Source organism: Suncus etruscus, chromosome 18 (assembly GCF_024139225.1).
Source record: "Suncus etruscus isolate mSunEtr1 chromosome 18, mSunEtr1.pri.cur, whole genome shotgun sequence".
Classification (NCBI taxonomy): Eukaryota; Metazoa; Chordata; class Mammalia; order Eulipotyphla; family Soricidae; genus Suncus; species Suncus etruscus.
This window is the reverse complement of record NC_064865.1, coordinates 48,133,339-48,150,052: the sequence shown is the minus strand read 5'-3', so window position 1 is coordinate 48,150,052 and position 16,714 is coordinate 48,133,339. Positions and strand designations below refer to the sequence as shown.

At 39.6% G+C, this 16,714-nt stretch overlaps 1 protein-coding gene across 1 annotated transcript; it reads left to right on the top strand.

Moving 5' to 3' along the window:
- Positions 1–13,692: 13,692 nt before the first annotated feature.
- LOC125995835 (POU domain, class 4, transcription factor 1-like) lies at positions 13,693–16,290 on the top strand. Its single transcript, XM_049764809.1, has 4 exons — positions 13,693–13,780; positions 15,022–15,107; positions 15,673–15,759; positions 16,129–16,290. Exons 1-4 carry the CDS (start codon positions 13,693–13,695, stop codon positions 16,288–16,290), a joined length of 423 nt encoding a protein of 140 aa, XP_049620766.1.
- The last annotated feature ends 424 nt before the right edge of the window (positions 16,291–16,714 follow it).

The window sequence follows — 16,714 nt, the reverse complement described above, 5'->3', positions numbered from 1 at the left end:
TCCCTGCAGAAAAAAAATCCATTAGGAAATAATATACCCAGTGATCCTTTGTCTAAGAGATCCATCACAGCGCAACCAATCTCAATGATCTCTAGTCCACAGCCAATACCTTTCTGTAATCAAGTCACCTTAAATTTGTATAATTCTCTGAAAAATAAATGTTTTTCTTTAACTTGATTGATTGATTGATTGATTGATTGGTTTTTGGGCCACACCCAGGGATCCTCAGGAGTCCCTCCTGGCTTTACACTCAGAAATCACCCCTAGCAGGTTGGAGGACATATGGGATGTTGGGAATCAAACGAGGTCCGTTCTGGGTTGGTCGCATGCAAGGCAAATGCCCTACCACTGTACTATCTCTTCGGCCCTGAAAAAAATATATGTAAAGCTTAGATAAATAAAGCGTAATGAAAAGACTAAGTTTGCCACTAGTGAGCCTAGCGAGATGTTCATAGGGTCCTGAAGTTTAGGATGCTCTTACTGCCCAGATCATGTTGACAATAGAACTAAAAGATCACTTTCAACAGCCGATTCACTACAATCAACTCAACAAGTTTTCACTTTGCTTTTGGGAAAGAAACCTGGATGTTCAATACCTGGTAGACAATACTTCATGGGTAAACTCCTCTTACAGTGCTCATTACCATATTGCTTAGTATTCTAGACCTGAACATTATGATTTGTCTTAAGAATGCTCTGTGCACAATCTAACCTAGAAAGCCCTTCTTCAGCAAAGTTTACCCTCACCAATGGTGATTTGCGTAGGAACCGGAAACCATTTCCCCCTGATTTGACTGCCTCATATTTTACATTGCTCTGACCCTTTCTACCTGGGTCAGTTTTTCAACTGAAACATATGGATTGATCTTCAATGTTTGTCTATGCGTGTGTGTGTGAGTGTGTGTATGTGGTGGACACATACATATGTCTGTCTAATGTATATTGCACATAAGGCCTGCCTATGTTGTATACAGTCCCTGTTATATATAACCCTTCTTTTTTCCCCTCCCTGCTTACCACTTTACAAATTCTTTTATATCCTTTAATCCTCTAACCCTTGTTATGTTATTTCTCCCTATTTAACCTCTCTATCCTCAGTTCTTAACTCCTCAGGAACTGGAAAGTTTCCCCCACCCCAACCAGCTGCCAGGCAGTTCCCAAAGCGAAAGGACAGCCTTCCAGCCCGCCTTGCCTCAGTCCAGGAAGTAACTGCCATCACCACTACTGCTGATTCGCTCTCTGCTGCCCTTTTCTTCCATGTTCCTTCACTGTAGACTGTTGCTCATTACCAGATTTGGCTCTTGAGACACCCTTGGCTCGGAGACATTACCAGATTCCTGAATACTGAGAACCATTTTTCAGACTACAAAAGACCATGTCACAGGTTGAAACTGTGCTCTGACTATTGCAAAAGACTTAAAGGGGATGTGTATATTTCCTTTGTATATTTCTTTAGATGTATTTCCTTAGTAGGTGTAATTCTTGCATTTCCTTATGTAGAGGTAGCTTTCTTTCCCCATCCCTTTTTTGGATCTGCTTAGTAGGAAATTCTAGTAGATAATTTTTTCTTGGGGGTCTGAGTTCAGATTAGAATCAGGTTATAGGGATTGTTTAACTTGTTGTTTTTACCCCCATATGCACCATTAGTATCATGTGGTATTGTTCCTTTTGCATAGGCACATTAAATGAGGAAATGTTATGTATAGAAAGAAGTTCTTATCTAATAGGGATAGGAACTCATTGATGTTCTAGTACAGGGGCATCTTTCACCCTGAACATTTGTCATAGAGACTTGACTTAAGCCTCTGTTAATAAGACATTGACTGTCCAACTCTGAACCTTGGATCCCATCCTTGGAACTGGCACCATTTTCTGTACCAACACCAGGAATCAAACTTCCACTGGAGAAGGCCCTAATGTCACCCTGGCATTGCCTTGCTCCAGGGTGGGCTCAAATAACACACTGACAACTAGGAAAGTGCAAAAATTTGCTTTCAGAGCAGGTTTCACTGTCTCACTACCTAACTGTGAGATGAAAATCAGAAGATACTCCATGATACTTCAACTTCAACATAGGATCTGTGCAAAAACCAAGATCTCTAATTACAGAAAGCTGACTGCAACAACTTTGATTGAGAACTTTTCCTAGGACCATCAAGAAAGACCTTGGGGTTAGACAATTAATATGCCTGGAGCCTGTAGTTGATCTTATGACAGGATACTTCATGGGTAGGAACACTTTGTTTTTTATGCTAAGGGTTTTTCCTTTCTGGTTTCCCCCAATGTTTTCTGTGTCTAACAAAATAAATGCTACCGCCTTATTTTATTTGCATCTTCTAGATAGGGGCTCCTGACTTTTTAATAGATTCTTGGGACATGAATTATTTTTTAACCTCATTTTTCTGCATTCTGCATTTTTCTATAAAATTGAGGGGGAATAAAGAAGATGGAGGCCCATGGCCAAATGGTGCATTGGTGGATATGAAAAAGGAGAGACCAAATACCCAAGCCAAAGTCAACAACAACAGAATCAAAAGAACCAATCTATAACAATCTAAACTTAAAATAGGCCTGTTATACTGGCAGGCCATGGGGGCTAAGGGTGGTGGGACAAGATGCATGCTAGGAACTTTGGTGGAAGGAGGTCAACACTGGTGATGGGAATGGCCCTAGTCCACTGTCAGTGTATGCCTAAGATCCAACTCTGAAGGACTTTGTATATCACAATGGTTTCAATAAAATAAAAAAAAAATGTTAAATAATAAAAAAACACAAAAGTGTGCAAGCACCACAAAAAATCTAAAAGTAAATCACAATGGTTTCAATAAAATTAAAATTAAATTAATAAAATTAAATTAATTAAACTAAATTCATATATAAATTTAATTAAATAAATAAATTTAAAATAAGTTAAAATAAAATAAATATCTACTATAGATTTCCCACATGCTCATAATTAAATTGTTTTATCCCATAATATAATATCTAAAAGTAGCCTGTTACTTCAAAAAGTTCAACAGAATTAGCATATTATTCACAGTTTCTAGGCCTCTAGAAAGGGGAAAGGGAGAGCTGAAAGAGACGTGCATACCAATGTTCATAACAGCATTATTTAGAATACCCAAAAAGCTGTAGCCATCCTGATGTCCATCATGAATAAAAATATAAATATGGTGACAATATACAAATAGATCATTATTTAGCCTTAAAGCAAAATGAAGTTTGACACCTGCTTAAACATGAATGCACCATTAATATACTGTGCCAAGAAATAAGTCAGACACAAGAGTGCAAACCTTACAGAATTCTGTGTAGATGAGGTCAAAGTCACAGAAAATATCAAAGTGGTTATCAAGGGACTGAGGGTCGTGGGAGAAACACAGTTCTTGACAAGTAAAGAGTTGGGGCTATAAAGTTATGAAGACAGATTGTACAATGGTTGTCCAACATTGCAAAAGTACTTAACATTATTGAATAATACACTAAAAATAGCTGAAATGGCCCACTTTACATATATTTCCAACCAATAAAAATTTAAATAGGATCTCACTATGTTATTTCTTCGCATATTTCATTTTATCTTTTGTGATTATGTGGATTACTTGCTTCATTTTATAGATAAATTGAGGTCCCAAGAAATTAAGTCCAAGTTTTCACTGCTTGTATAATGGCAAAGCAAATTACAAAATTTGCATTTTTTTTGGAGGCCAAGTCCAAAGCCTGACCCATTACGCTAGAAGTATTTTCAGGAGGCTATTTGGTGGCAGATCAGAACACCAAGAAAGTGAAGGAGGAAAAACAGAGAGGCAGAGAAAAGAGAGAGAAAGAGAAAAAGTTGAAAGGCCCAATAACAGCTATCCTTCCAGTTACTGAGGTTGTACAAGAATAAATCTAATGAGGGCTGGAGAGAGAATACAACAGGTAAGGTGTTTGCCTTGTGTATGGCCAATCTGGTTTGCTCCCCCATATTTTGAGTCCTTTCAAGAGTGAACCCTGAGCAGAAATATGGCCTGAGTCCTGCCAGGTGTGGCAGCAAAAAAATAAAATAAACCTAATCATCATACATAAGAAAGGCTATTTTTATACTTTAAAATGAAAATAATAACTAGAGCTTTTCTACTTGATTGTTCATATTCAAAATATTATATTTTAAAGTGGAAAATGGTTGTGAAAATCCTCCAGTGCACTCATACATAACTGATAATCTATTAAAAACATATTCTTAATTACCATAATCTGGGCAATACAATTTGCATTAAGTAAGTCACATTCAAGAATAAGCCACCAGTGGTATTATGCTGGCATCAATGTGTTAAAAAAAAGAAAGCTAAACTTTCTTACTATTTAAAAATATTGTGGCTAATTATAATTAATAAACTTTACCTCTGAAATAACTGCATATACCCTCTCCCTTGACATGAACCAAACTCTTTTTACTCATAACTGTTGTATGAAAGAAATTACTTTTTATGTTTGGCATTTGCAATATCCACCCCCCCAAACAGCTCAAAAAGCAAAATGATGGGCCAGAGGTGGCATGAAGGTAGGGCATTTGCCTTGCATGCAGAAGGACAGTGGTTCGAATCCCAGCATCCCATATGGTTCCCCAAGCCTGTCAGGAGCAATTTCTGAGCATAGAGCCAGGAGTAGCCCCCTGAGCGCTGCCAGGTGTGACCCAAAAACAAAACAAAACAAAACAAAAAAGCAAAATGCTCACAAGTAATAAAATAAGGAAGTGAAAAACAAGTTGAAATTTTTTTCACAGAAAAAATGTCTATTAGAGGGGACTGGAGAGAGAATATAGTGGGTAAAGCACTTGCCTTATCCTCATCAGCATCCCATCTAATCTCCAAGAACTGCCAGGAGTGATTCCTGACTGCACAAAAGTAACCCCTGTGCACTGTCAGATCTGGCCAAGGCCAAAAAAAAAAAAAAAAATCTATGAGAGGCCAGAGTGATGACACAGCAGGTAGGATGCTTGCCTTGCATGTGCTCAACCTGAATTTAATTACTAGTATTCCTTATTGCCACCTGAGCCCTTTAAGGGTGATTCCTGAATGCAGAGCCAGGAGTAAGCCCTGACCACCACCCAGTGTGGCCCCCAAACAAAACAAAAGTCTATGAAAACTAGATATGCTAACTTCTTAATGTCCCAGTGGAAGTTGACAAGAGTTACTAGCTCTAGTAGCCTGGGATATTGAATTGCTACTTGCTTCCTGAGTTTCCACTGAAAACTTGATTCACAGTGAATCAAAGTATTGCCAAGAGTGGTCTCCTGAGCTGTCACCCCAGATTAATTAAATTGGACTCTAATGACTGACTTTCTAATATTTACTGGGAAAGGCTTAGTGAGGTTTAAGACACAGAATAATTATTCTATTAAAGACTAATAAACTGGGCCCGGAGAGATAGCACAGCGGCGTTTGCCTTGCAAGCAGCCAATCCAGGACCAAAGGTGGTTGGTTTGAATCCCGGTGTCCCATATGGTCCCCCGTGCCTGCCAGGAGCTATTTCTGAGCAGACAGCCAGGAGTAACCCCTGAGCACCACCGGGCGTGGCCCAAAAAAAAAACAAAAAAAAAAAAACAAAACAAAACAAAATAAGACTAATAAACTATCATCCAAGGGAAAATTAAATTCATACCAATGAGCAACAAATTCAAGGTTTTGATGCCTTTTAAAAATATATCTCTGAAAAGAAAATAAAAGTAGGTGTCAAGGAATTATTTTGGCTCTCTTCTCATCCCAGTTTAAGCTTGAACAATACTATAGTTTGTTTCTCTAAGAACTAACAATTCATAACACACAGCTTTTTTTTGCTCTCTTCTCACCTAGGTATTCTCTGTATTCTCAAGAGCTTGTCTACCATGTTTTGTATTATATTTCCCCTTACAAAGGAAAACGCCATGTCAGATAACAAGAAGTGTATCTAGTACATGTTTCCTGAGTAAGGCTGATTTGAACTGAACTATTCCACACCACAAATGTCAATCATACTTGAATATCCGTTTGGAGGAAGCAGCTCTGAATAGAGAAATCTGTTTGTTCCCAACTAGAAACAGAAATAGGTTTTCCAAGAATGTCCATTATTTCTCACAGTTTTCACCTATATTATATTTAGGAGACATTAAATGGGTTGTTTTAATGAATTTGAACAATGAATTAGAGACCTCTAGAAGGTATCTCTAGGAAACAGCCTTCTCTGAAGGCATGTCTAGAAACTATTTCTAAAAAAATGTATTAAACATAACCTTGTATCTTTTTATATACATATGTTTTTCTTCTTTCATTTGCAAGCACATGTCTAGGTGCTGTGAAATGAAAGTTATTAAAAGCATATGGATACCCATCACCTTCAAAAAGTTTCTTCCTGCCTTCTCTCACTATTTTGTGGCTCTGTGATAAGAGTACAACATAAAATGCTCCCTCTTAGCAAATGCTTGAATATACTATTCAGTACTAACCACAAGCATGCTGATGTTCTGCAGATGCATACTGTTAAAAAGCAAAATTCAACTGAGTACATTTTGAAACTCTGCATGGCCTCATTCAGTGATTCATAAATCCAGCAGCATCCCATGAAGGAGACTTTTATTGACAGAAAGAAAAGTACAAGGAAGTTAATCCAGCCAAAAGTAAATTGGGGATGGCAAGGTCACTTTCTTTAGGAGATCATAAGGGTCTATCCAGCAAATTACCTCACTAGTGCTGACCAAGTACTTCCTGTTCAACTGGTTTAAGATTCCATTTCTGAAAGAGACTAAAACCATAATTAAGTCTCCATTTGGGACTATGAAGTTTAGCATAAGCGACTCCAATGGGAACCTACTGTCTTGTTCCTAACAATACTTACCTCCAAGAACCTCATGTTACATACATTAACTGTAGGCTGCCAATCATACTTCAGCAGAGTTAGCTTAAATCATCTATCACTTAATATAGCTGCAATATAACTGCAATAATATAACAATATTCTGCAATATAACAATAATGTAAAGACTATTTACAAAGCAGCAACCTATTTTGTTTTAAAAAAAAATTCCCACGCATTCCAATCAAGGCAATACTCGCAACTCAGTAAGAGCCAGGAAAGAAGTCAAATATTTCATCTCTTTGAGATGTGAAAAAAAAATCCAAAAGCATTCTTCAAAAAGAAGTTATTTGTTTTCCTGTATACAATAGCACCAATTCCCTAATGTGGTAGCTTTCAAACTTTTTTATTTCTACACCCTGGAATTTTACAGAAACCCAATTGTAAAGTAAACCACCACCAATAGAGATAAGGCAGACAAGTGTGGGCTGAAGCAGACCAGGGAGGTGGGCTGAAGCAGACCAGGGAGAAGGGGTAGCCTGTTGGTTTTCCCCTCAGCTATCTCCAGGCCCCACCACATCAGTAGAAACTTCATTGAGCACAGTTTGGAAACCAGCCCTTTGGTTTTTCACTCTGGGCAAAATCAATAATTTTTTATAATAATAATATATAATAATAAAAAACGAATGATACATAGTGAACACTTCATTAAATTAAAAAAAATAAGTGTATTGAACAAGAAATCTTTTCACGATTGAATCATTAGAAATGAAGCTTCTCAAGCAATAAACAGAAAAATTCTGAGAGTATCTAACACACACACACACACACACACACACACACACACACACACACACACACACACATACACACATATGAGAAGTTTGCAGTGGCACCAAGGTGTCATATATTTTATTTGTGTCTTAGAAGATTCACCAATCTCCACAACAAGAAACCATTAGGAACAAAAAATCATCCCCTCAAACCCCCTAAAGACATGTAAAGGGCATGAAAGGCCCCTGGGGAGAGAAGGGAGAAGGGGCACACTGGAAGACAGACCACACACTGGCATTTCCTGCTAACTGACTCTTAAAACCACACCTTCATAGATACAATGGCAAAGCATACCCATTCCCTTCCAGAAAAGTCTTCCTTCCAGAGAGCAGGTAATTCATTTTTCACTAACTTGCTCAACTTGTTTTGCCTCATACCTCACATTGTCTGGAAGAAAATAAAGTATTTTGGGTGTTGCCCTCCACTAAAAGTGGGGTGTTTTAAAACAATGACCCTTGTGATTACTTTTACAATGACTACAAATGTGAGTGAACTTCTTATGGGGTGTCAGAAAACCATCAGGAAAGGGATTTTGGCCCCAGATTGCAGGGGCAAGTTGAAAAGAAGAGAATAGCCTTTAGGTATAAACTTTTCTCCAGCTGGAGGCAAGATTCTGGGTGGGGTGGTAAAGACAGACTTCACCCAAACTGCAGAAGGGTCACTTGCTTAAATCTAACTGACCACAGAACAGAAAGGATTGGCTGAGTTATACAAAGGTTCTGACTACCACTAATTTCTCAGGAATGAGGAATCAGAAGTTCTACCTAACTCTGAGTGTCTCTTTCACTATAAAGTGTTCATTATATGAGAAACAAGAACTTATCTGATAGGAAAGGACAGGAAATTCACTTTTTCCCCTCAAATGTTTTCATTAGAACAGCCAAAAGAAAGGAATACTTCAGAAGCTGTGCTGGAAGCACAGGGTGTATAAGGAATTTTCATATTCTGCTGGCTGCCTGAAAAAGCAATCTGCTCCAAAAATGCAGAGGGTAGGAGATCCAATATTCAGTGAATTTCTAACCAATGTAATGCATGCCTATTTCACTATCCCTAATCATAACATTTATTCAACTGCATGAAAAGATAATGTGATTAGAAGGGATAATGTTTACTAGAAAAGCTATCTGGTCATCTTAAATTTGTATACTTCTCTGAAAAGTATGTTAAAGCTTAGATAAATAAAGCATAATGAAAAGACTAAGAGAAAGCAATGAAAATGAATTAACTGGATATTGCTGATCTGAGAGAATACTAATGTAAATAAAATTCCAGCTGACTTGTGCTAAGGTCTTAATATCTGGCCATCCAATCAAAGGCTCAGGATTACTCAAGAACAAGGGATGAAACAGAAGAGGAAATAGTTTACTTCAAAACGTTTACATGTCTATACAGGCCACTGAGTCAACACTATGAGGTAACTCAAACAGAAGATCTGAATGTGTGGACTCTGAGAGATAACTAACAAAAAAGGAAGGGCTTTTGGGGTAGACTGAAGTGTCACCCTAAGCAATGGAGCAATATTCAAGGGAAGTCAATAATGTAACAGAGTATAAAGCAATCAAAAAAAAAAAAACTCATCTCTGCCACTATAAGAAATTCACCTATTACCTAACGATGATAATAGCTGGGAAGCAGCTTCCACTCAACATAATCTGAAATTAGCATTGTGCTGATCTTGGTATTTCTGCCCAACATAATCATTTGTTTGGCTTCTTGTTCATGTTTTTAAGAGAAACTATAATGAGTTAAAGGGCATTGGTTGGGACTAATAAAATGTAGACTTCCATCAGTCATTAGCCATCAGCCATAGTTGGAGCTCTCCCTTAAATACTGTCTGGAAAAGAAGGTAGACCAGATGGCTGGCTGAGTAGCAAGGGCAATGAATATTGGTATTAGGTGAGGTGTTGATTGATAGCAGGCCTGCATCCTAGTCAATATGGTGGTTCAACTACCCACATCTTGGACCCACTTTCTAGTCGTTAAAGAACTAGATGAATCAGTGCACATCTAGTAATATAAAAAATATTAGAGAACATGACCCAATGGGAACAGCATTCATTCTCACAGCAGTCTACTAGTAAATAGAGAATGGCAATTTGCTCAATTATGTTTTGTATCTACGCAATTATTTTTGAAAGTAATAATGCTCAAGCCAATGAGTACTTACACGGCATCCTAGGCATGATACTTTGTCATTATTTATAAGAGTATAATAGATCAAAAACAATTATCTAATGTAAATAAGCCTAAGAAATACTGAGTTCTCAGATGTAGTAGAAGTAAATATTTACCTGCATAGGTTTATGAGATGTAAAACATTGTTTTCACTCCACTTTATATGTTCAGCAAGAGAGTTTGTTTCAAAGGCTCATTGAGATGAAATCAAGAAACATAAAAAATATATATCTCCATCTATGATTTCTTACTTTGACATCTTCTCATCAACAATTTCCAAAAACAGTTGTAAAAGCAAGATTGTAACTTCATAATGATCTTCAAAAATGAAAGTACTATGTAAATATAATTTCTATTACTTTTATTGTGGATGAAAAGGAGAACTATCCCATTGGAAATGGTACCTTAAATATTGGTCAAAACTACCATCTCAATTATTTGCTATTGAAATTGGGTTGCAAATAAAATCTGTTACAACTTTTTAATAAGCTCTCACTTCCCCAGATTTGAGATATTATTCATATGTAATACTGGGTCAACTTAAAACTTAAAATACATTTGATATATGTATATTTTACAAAATATGGCCACAATCAATTTACTTAACAACACATTATCACCTCATCTAGTTACAATCTTTATGGTGAAACTAAGATCTAAGTTTTCAGTTTCTTTCTACACAAAAAGTAAGTAGAAGTGTAAGGGAGAAGACAGGAGATCAAGGCCAGCAAATGAATAATATTGAAAAAGCTTATTCTGAACCTTAAAGAATGAATATAGGACATCTAAGATAGCATATTTTAACATTCTCAAAATGTTATTCCTTTTTCTAAAAAACACATTCCTTGTCTTGCCTTTTTTTTCCATATTCTCATTACTACTGCAGGGCATAGTCCAAGTGGAGAAAATCTATTCCCAGCTCTCCTAATATAAACGAATAAAAGAAGGTAAGAATGAGTATGAGAATAACAGCTCCAAGATATTAAGACGCCATAATTTACATTCATCCTTGGCATTGTGCCATGCCCACCTCTTTTTTTTAATCAGTGGTTCCCCTTCCTCCCACAATTCCTCATACAACCCCACTGAAAAATTTTCTTCGTCCTGCCTGGCACAACAACAAAGCTCGGGAGCAGGAAAGGAATGCCACTTAAAGGCAGGTCAGACAATGATGTAATTAACAGGATCAAAAAGTGTTATTTCAGAACGTCCCATGCAGCAAATTCCATGGGCTTTGACATGACCAGGAAATGAACTGCAGGCACTAACGCCTAAGTACCACCATAAAAAAATTTTCTCAAAATGAATAAAAATATCTGTCAATGTGACCCTCTTCTGTGAGTATTACAGATAAAAATTTTAACTGAATAGAAATATATCTAATTTGGGAAGGCAGCTGGGAAGAGGACTTACCTCCCACCCACCCAAAGCAAGATGCAAGATGTATAATTTTGGAGATGTTTGCTGAAACAGTTTCTTAGAATCCCTAATTCAGGGAATCAAGTTCAACCCACTAAGACTGACTTCCATGCATGTTAAATGCTATAGGTGTAAAGAGGATTAAACTCCACCAGGAAAGAAGAAAGTCCCTGAGGTGGTGTTGACAGAAAGCTATGTATCATCATACCCAGGACAACTTGGGGGTTTATAGCTTCAGCCATAAGACCAACAAAGAAAGAAATGAAATGCGATGGTTTTCTTCCCCCAAAAGATAATCAGTTGACTGAAAGTTTGGAAGGAAACTCATGACTGCAGAGGAATTGGAAACAAAGAACACATGGCTTTCAAAGAATGTTCTATAAGAGCAGCAGCAACAAGCCATGTGATCAAGAAGCATCTCCAGCTATGAAAAAGGGAAGTGTCTTTCACCTGCTCTGTCATGTGTTCAGTTCCAAGAATGGAGTTAGTCAATCACAAATGAGAGTCTTCTCATTCCATATTACAAAAGCCTGGGTCACTTTCCTTCCTTTTATTGTGTCATTTTCCATTTTCCTAAGTAACTACTAAAGGATGATGCATTTATTTGAGAATTGTACATCAAGTATACCAAATGTTAAAATTAATTTTAAAAAGTGTCATTAACTAAAAAAATGTTGTTTGTTTTGTTTTGGGGCCACACCCAGCAGTGTTCAGGGCTAGCTCCTGGCTATTACACTAAGGAATCACTCTTGAAAAAAATCAGAGGACCATATAGGTTGTCAAAGATCAAAACCCAGGTCAGTCATGTGCAAAGTAAATGTCCTACCCCCTGTACTATTGCTCCGGCCCCAATTATTTACAATTTTAAACTTTAGTATAAGATCCCCTAATGGTGCTTGAAGGTAATAAAAAAGGAACAAAAATTAAATTAATTAAACAAATTAATTAGGTGTTATGATAGCTCCCCAAGTTACTTAATACCCAGATGACATCACAGAAGATTATCCGTCCCACTCTCCAAAAAAAAAAGACTAAAATGGCAAATATCAAAATAGTCTTCATAGGTTAAAAACCATATAAATTAAGAACTACCATTGTACATCGGAAAGTAGGACAAGAGACACTTGCTTTCCAGATGGTCAACTCCAGTTCAATCCCTGAAATTGCTCATGGTTTTTATGAGCACTACCAGCTGTGACTCCCAAGCACAGAGCTAGGAGTAAGCCTAGAGCACTGCTGGATGCAGCTCACCCACCAGCTATCTGCCTCATCACCAATAAAATAGTCACCATGTCGGTACAGAGTCTCTTCCAAGCTTCCAAGTGTTGCCTTAGGACAGTGTCCATGTCTTATATACACATCTTTATATTCTGAGCTTCCAGCACTGTCCAAAGAGTACTCAGGACTACCTATAGTGGGTCACTTTTCTCCTTTTTTTTTGTTTTGTTTTGTTGTTGTTGTTGTTGTTTCTGGGCACACCTGGCAATGTTCAGGGCTTAGTTCTGCTTCTGCATTCAACAATCACTACTGGCTTTGCTTGGGGGAGACCAGATGGGATTCCAGAAACTGAACCCAGATCAACCATGTGCAAAGCAGATGCCTAACCAGTATATTCTCTCTCTCTCTCTCCAGCCCCATAGTTAATTTTTTGAATGTATACGAAGAAGAGAGAAGAAAAAGAAAATAATATAGTGTTGTATTCATTTTCTACATTTTTAATCCTTAAAGCATTGATAATTTAGGATAGTGAAGGACCTCTAGAAATTAAGGCAAGAATTCCACCCCAATTCCCCACCACCACCACCAAAATGTCTGTATTTAGAATCAATGTCTGCAGATATCAAGTCCCCAAAACCTCAAGTGGGAAGCATGCCATGTGGGACAGCTTGGCTTCTTTCCCACATCTAAAATAATCAGTTGCACAAAGAAGAGTTCATCCCCAAACTGTTTGGACTTTGCTTCTTTACCAACTCCTGGGTTCAGCATGATTCCTGCTCTCTTTCTCCAACTGGAGATTTCAAACACAGAGAGAGAGCCTCACACAAAAAGAAGGGATATTGGAGGCCAAGGGTTGGTAGGGGAGATATAGGACTTACCCAAACCCCACAGATGAGTCTACAACCCTGAAATACAATCTAAATATCTAAAATAGTGAGATTACTTTGTAAGAAAAACTTTTAATTAATACACTTTCCGAAATTGAAAGTATTTATATTATTGAAGAGAGAGAGAGAGCTTTTCTGGGAGGCAAAGAGAGTTTTGCTAGATGCATTCAAAAGAAGCTTTCATCTCTCTTACCTTATCTTTCTCTCAGCTGTAGGATTTGCCTGGGAAAACCCAGCTTACAATCCAGGAGACCCAAAAATGGATTTTCAGAAAGCCAAGACTTAAACTGACCTAGTTTAGAAACCTGGATGCCTTTCCATTGCCAATGAACTGAACCCATTCATGAGAATGGGGCTTTTGAATGCCGAGAATGTCCTTCGGGCTCAGCACAGAGATATTTGGCATGGGGTAACTGTCAATATTTGTCCGACACTGGGTAAATGGACAGTGTTCGACCACACTCAAACCTCATTTCAAGCACAGTCGTGCAGAAGCAAGTTATCTCAGGTGATCGGTTTGGGGGTTCAAAGATGGGCTCCCCCCCATTTGTTTTCAATAAAAAACCAAGAGTAACAGATACTGCCGTTCCTTTGATTCTCTCCATAGGTTTGCTTTCTATTTCTTCATGCATCAAGACCATTTCAATTAGTCAGAGGCTATTTTTGAAACCAAATAGTTTTTTCTTTAATTCTTTTCTTATTTTTCTAAGTGCTTACCCACCACATGGAATAAAATAGCAAGAACCAGAGGGATAGGACAGAAGTGAAGGTGCTTGCCTGGCCAACTGAGTCTACCTTGATTCCATCCCCACCCCTTCTCTGCTTGCCTAGACACTGCCAGGTACAAGTTTCTATCCTCAAGCACAGAGCCTGGAGCAGCTGTGAGCAGATCAGGGTGTGGTCCCCAAGCCCCAAATACATAAGTACATAACTTGATAAATAAATAGGTCATGAAATAAGTAAGTAAAATAGCAGCCAAAGGGGTGATAAGATAAGAGAAAGAAACTATGGGGAAACATGGGTTTTATATCCAGTTATCTACAACTGGTTCTATGAACCTGCCTTAAACATCTTTCTATCACTTTCTCCTTCTCTAGAAATAGTGGGGGGGGGAGTACAACAGGTAGGGGATTTGCCTTGCACACAGCCAACCTGGGTATAATCCCTAGCATCCCAGTGGTCCCCCAAGAAACTCCAAGAGTGATTCCTGAATGCACAACCAGGTGTCACCCCCAAATACTGCCAAGTGTGCCACCTCCCCCAAAAATAAATACTCCAGGGCTAGTTACCCATGAAGGATGAGGAGGAACCAGGACAGAGTGAAGAAAGGAATGACTAGGGCTTTCAAAGAGCACCCCAAGAAAAGCCAGAGTAGCAGGTAAAAACTTTCATTAGCAAGGCACTAAAGACCAGCTGGACTCCTTTTCCCTCTTACCCACACCCTAAAAACTGAGTCATCTCAAAGTTCATTTATTTGGCTCCTGGACCAAAACACCTCCAGTCTAGCCACTGCAGAAATATTACATACGTTGCTCTTTAATCCGGCCTGCAACTCAACACCCTGAAGAGGCCAAGGGAAAGAACAGGGGCAGACCTGTGGGAACTCCCAGCTAAGGTGCTGGAGAAGAAAGAAGGTAACTTCTATGTGTGAAAGAGCTTGGAAAGTGTTGTCTTGCAGGAAAGCATGAACACAGGGCATTTTCCCAGAAAGGGAAGGAGGGTGGTTCGTTTCTGAGAAATATGAACCTGAACTGCAAATGCCTGGTGAGTAAGCCAGGTGCGGGATCCCTGAAACTCATCTCTGGAGTCAGAGAGAATCCTGGAAGGGGTCCCCTCCACCCCACCTGAGGGGTCCCCTCCATCTGCACCTTTCAGGAATCATTGTCCTCTGAGCTTCAACTTGAGAACATCAGGATAGAATCTGAGCCCCCATACCCCACCCAAAAACACACAAACACACACATCACACACCCTTCTTTTATTCCCCATCAGTCATTCCCTGCCAGCATAATTCATCTTAATTCCACGGCCCGTTTCAAACCTCAGGTTTCTAATAACCTCTTCTTCATCTCCATGAATATCTACGACACACTGTCCTGCCTTTTCCAAAGCTTTTCCAGGGAGGTAAACATCTGTCTTCAGGCCAACTTTTGGGTCTGCCCCTTGGGCGAGCCAGAAGCTTCAATTCATCTCCTCTGGAATCTCCCCACACCGTTCGTTCGTTGGGTCCGCACAGCCTGTATTCATTCCATCAGCGACAGAACAAGTTTCTTTCCTTCTCTTTCCCTTTCCAAGAAATGCCTTAAAATTTCCCCCCTCTTTTCCTAAGTTAACAGGTGTGCCTGGCACCTCCGAATGCAGTCGTGGCTGGCAGGGTTCAAGCCAGCATGAGAAGGGAGGCAGAAAGAAAATCAAGGTAAAATCCTATCTACCTAGAGAAGGGATGGATCATGCTTGAGCCCGCCTGGCTCTTTCCAAAAAATGCTAAAACAAAAAACAAACAAACAAACAAACAAAAAAAAAAACACTGAAAGGCTTGCAAAGCCGTGCAACGCCTTGCAACGCTTTGCAACGCGTCTACCGGGCTCCCGGGACCTACCTGGCCAGCTAAGCAGCTACGTTCCTCCTCCGGGGCCGCTGGTTCTTCAGCAGCCTTCCTCTCGGTGTGCCCCAAAACCACCAGCCTGGGTTGCATTCACACCCCCGGGATGGAGCCGGTTCATTCTCTGCCTCTGCTGCTGCTGCTGCTGCTGCTGCAGCTGACAGCTTGGCCGACACTTTGCAGGATTGCAACAGGGCTGACCCGAGCCGAGGAGGAGGAGGAGAGGGAGGTACAAGAGGAGGGGGAGGAGGAGGACGAAGAGGAGGAGGAGGAGGAGGAGCAGCAGCAGCAGCAGGAGGAGGAGGAAAACCAGGAGTAGAAGGACCTTCCCGCTTCCTCGCCTAGGAAGCAGCTGCGATGCCCCCGGAGTCCAGCAGCGCGCTTGGTGCAAGTCGCCAGCACAGCCCAGGAGCTGGAGCCCAGCGGGGATTGGTACAGGAAGCCCGAGCAAGGCACTTCCTACTTCCCATCTGGGTCGCTCTTGAGCAGCAGCAGGTGATGATGGGCTTAACCCTGTCCCAACCCCAGCCCCCCCCCCAAGCTCCTCAGAGTCCCCCTGCACTCGCCCCCATTTGTCTGGACCTCTTGCTTTGCTCTCTTGGACTCTTCCTCTCTCATACCTCTCACTCTCCTTTCTCACTTTACTCTCTGACTCTCTTCTCTTCTCTTCTCTTCTCTTCTCTTCTCTTCTCTTCTCTTCTCTTCTCTTCTCTTCTCTTCTCTTCTCTTCTCTTCTCTTCTCTTCTCTCTCCTCTGTCTGTCTCTGTCT

Bases quoted from the DNA above. Each gene is read 5' to 3' on its own strand.
- LOC125995835 (XM_049764809.1), top strand. From the start codon at position 13,693: ATGGGGCTTTTGAATGCCGAGAATGTCCTTCGGGCTCAGCACAGAGAT. The intron at 13,781-15,021 runs GTAAATGGACAG...GTTGTCTTGCAG, and splicing joins CAATATTTGTCCGACACTGG to GAAAGCATGAACACAGGGCA. The intron at 15,108-15,672 runs GTGAGTAAGCCA...TCTTTTCCTAAG, and splicing joins ACCTGAACTGCAAATGCCTG to TTAACAGGTGTGCCTGGCAC.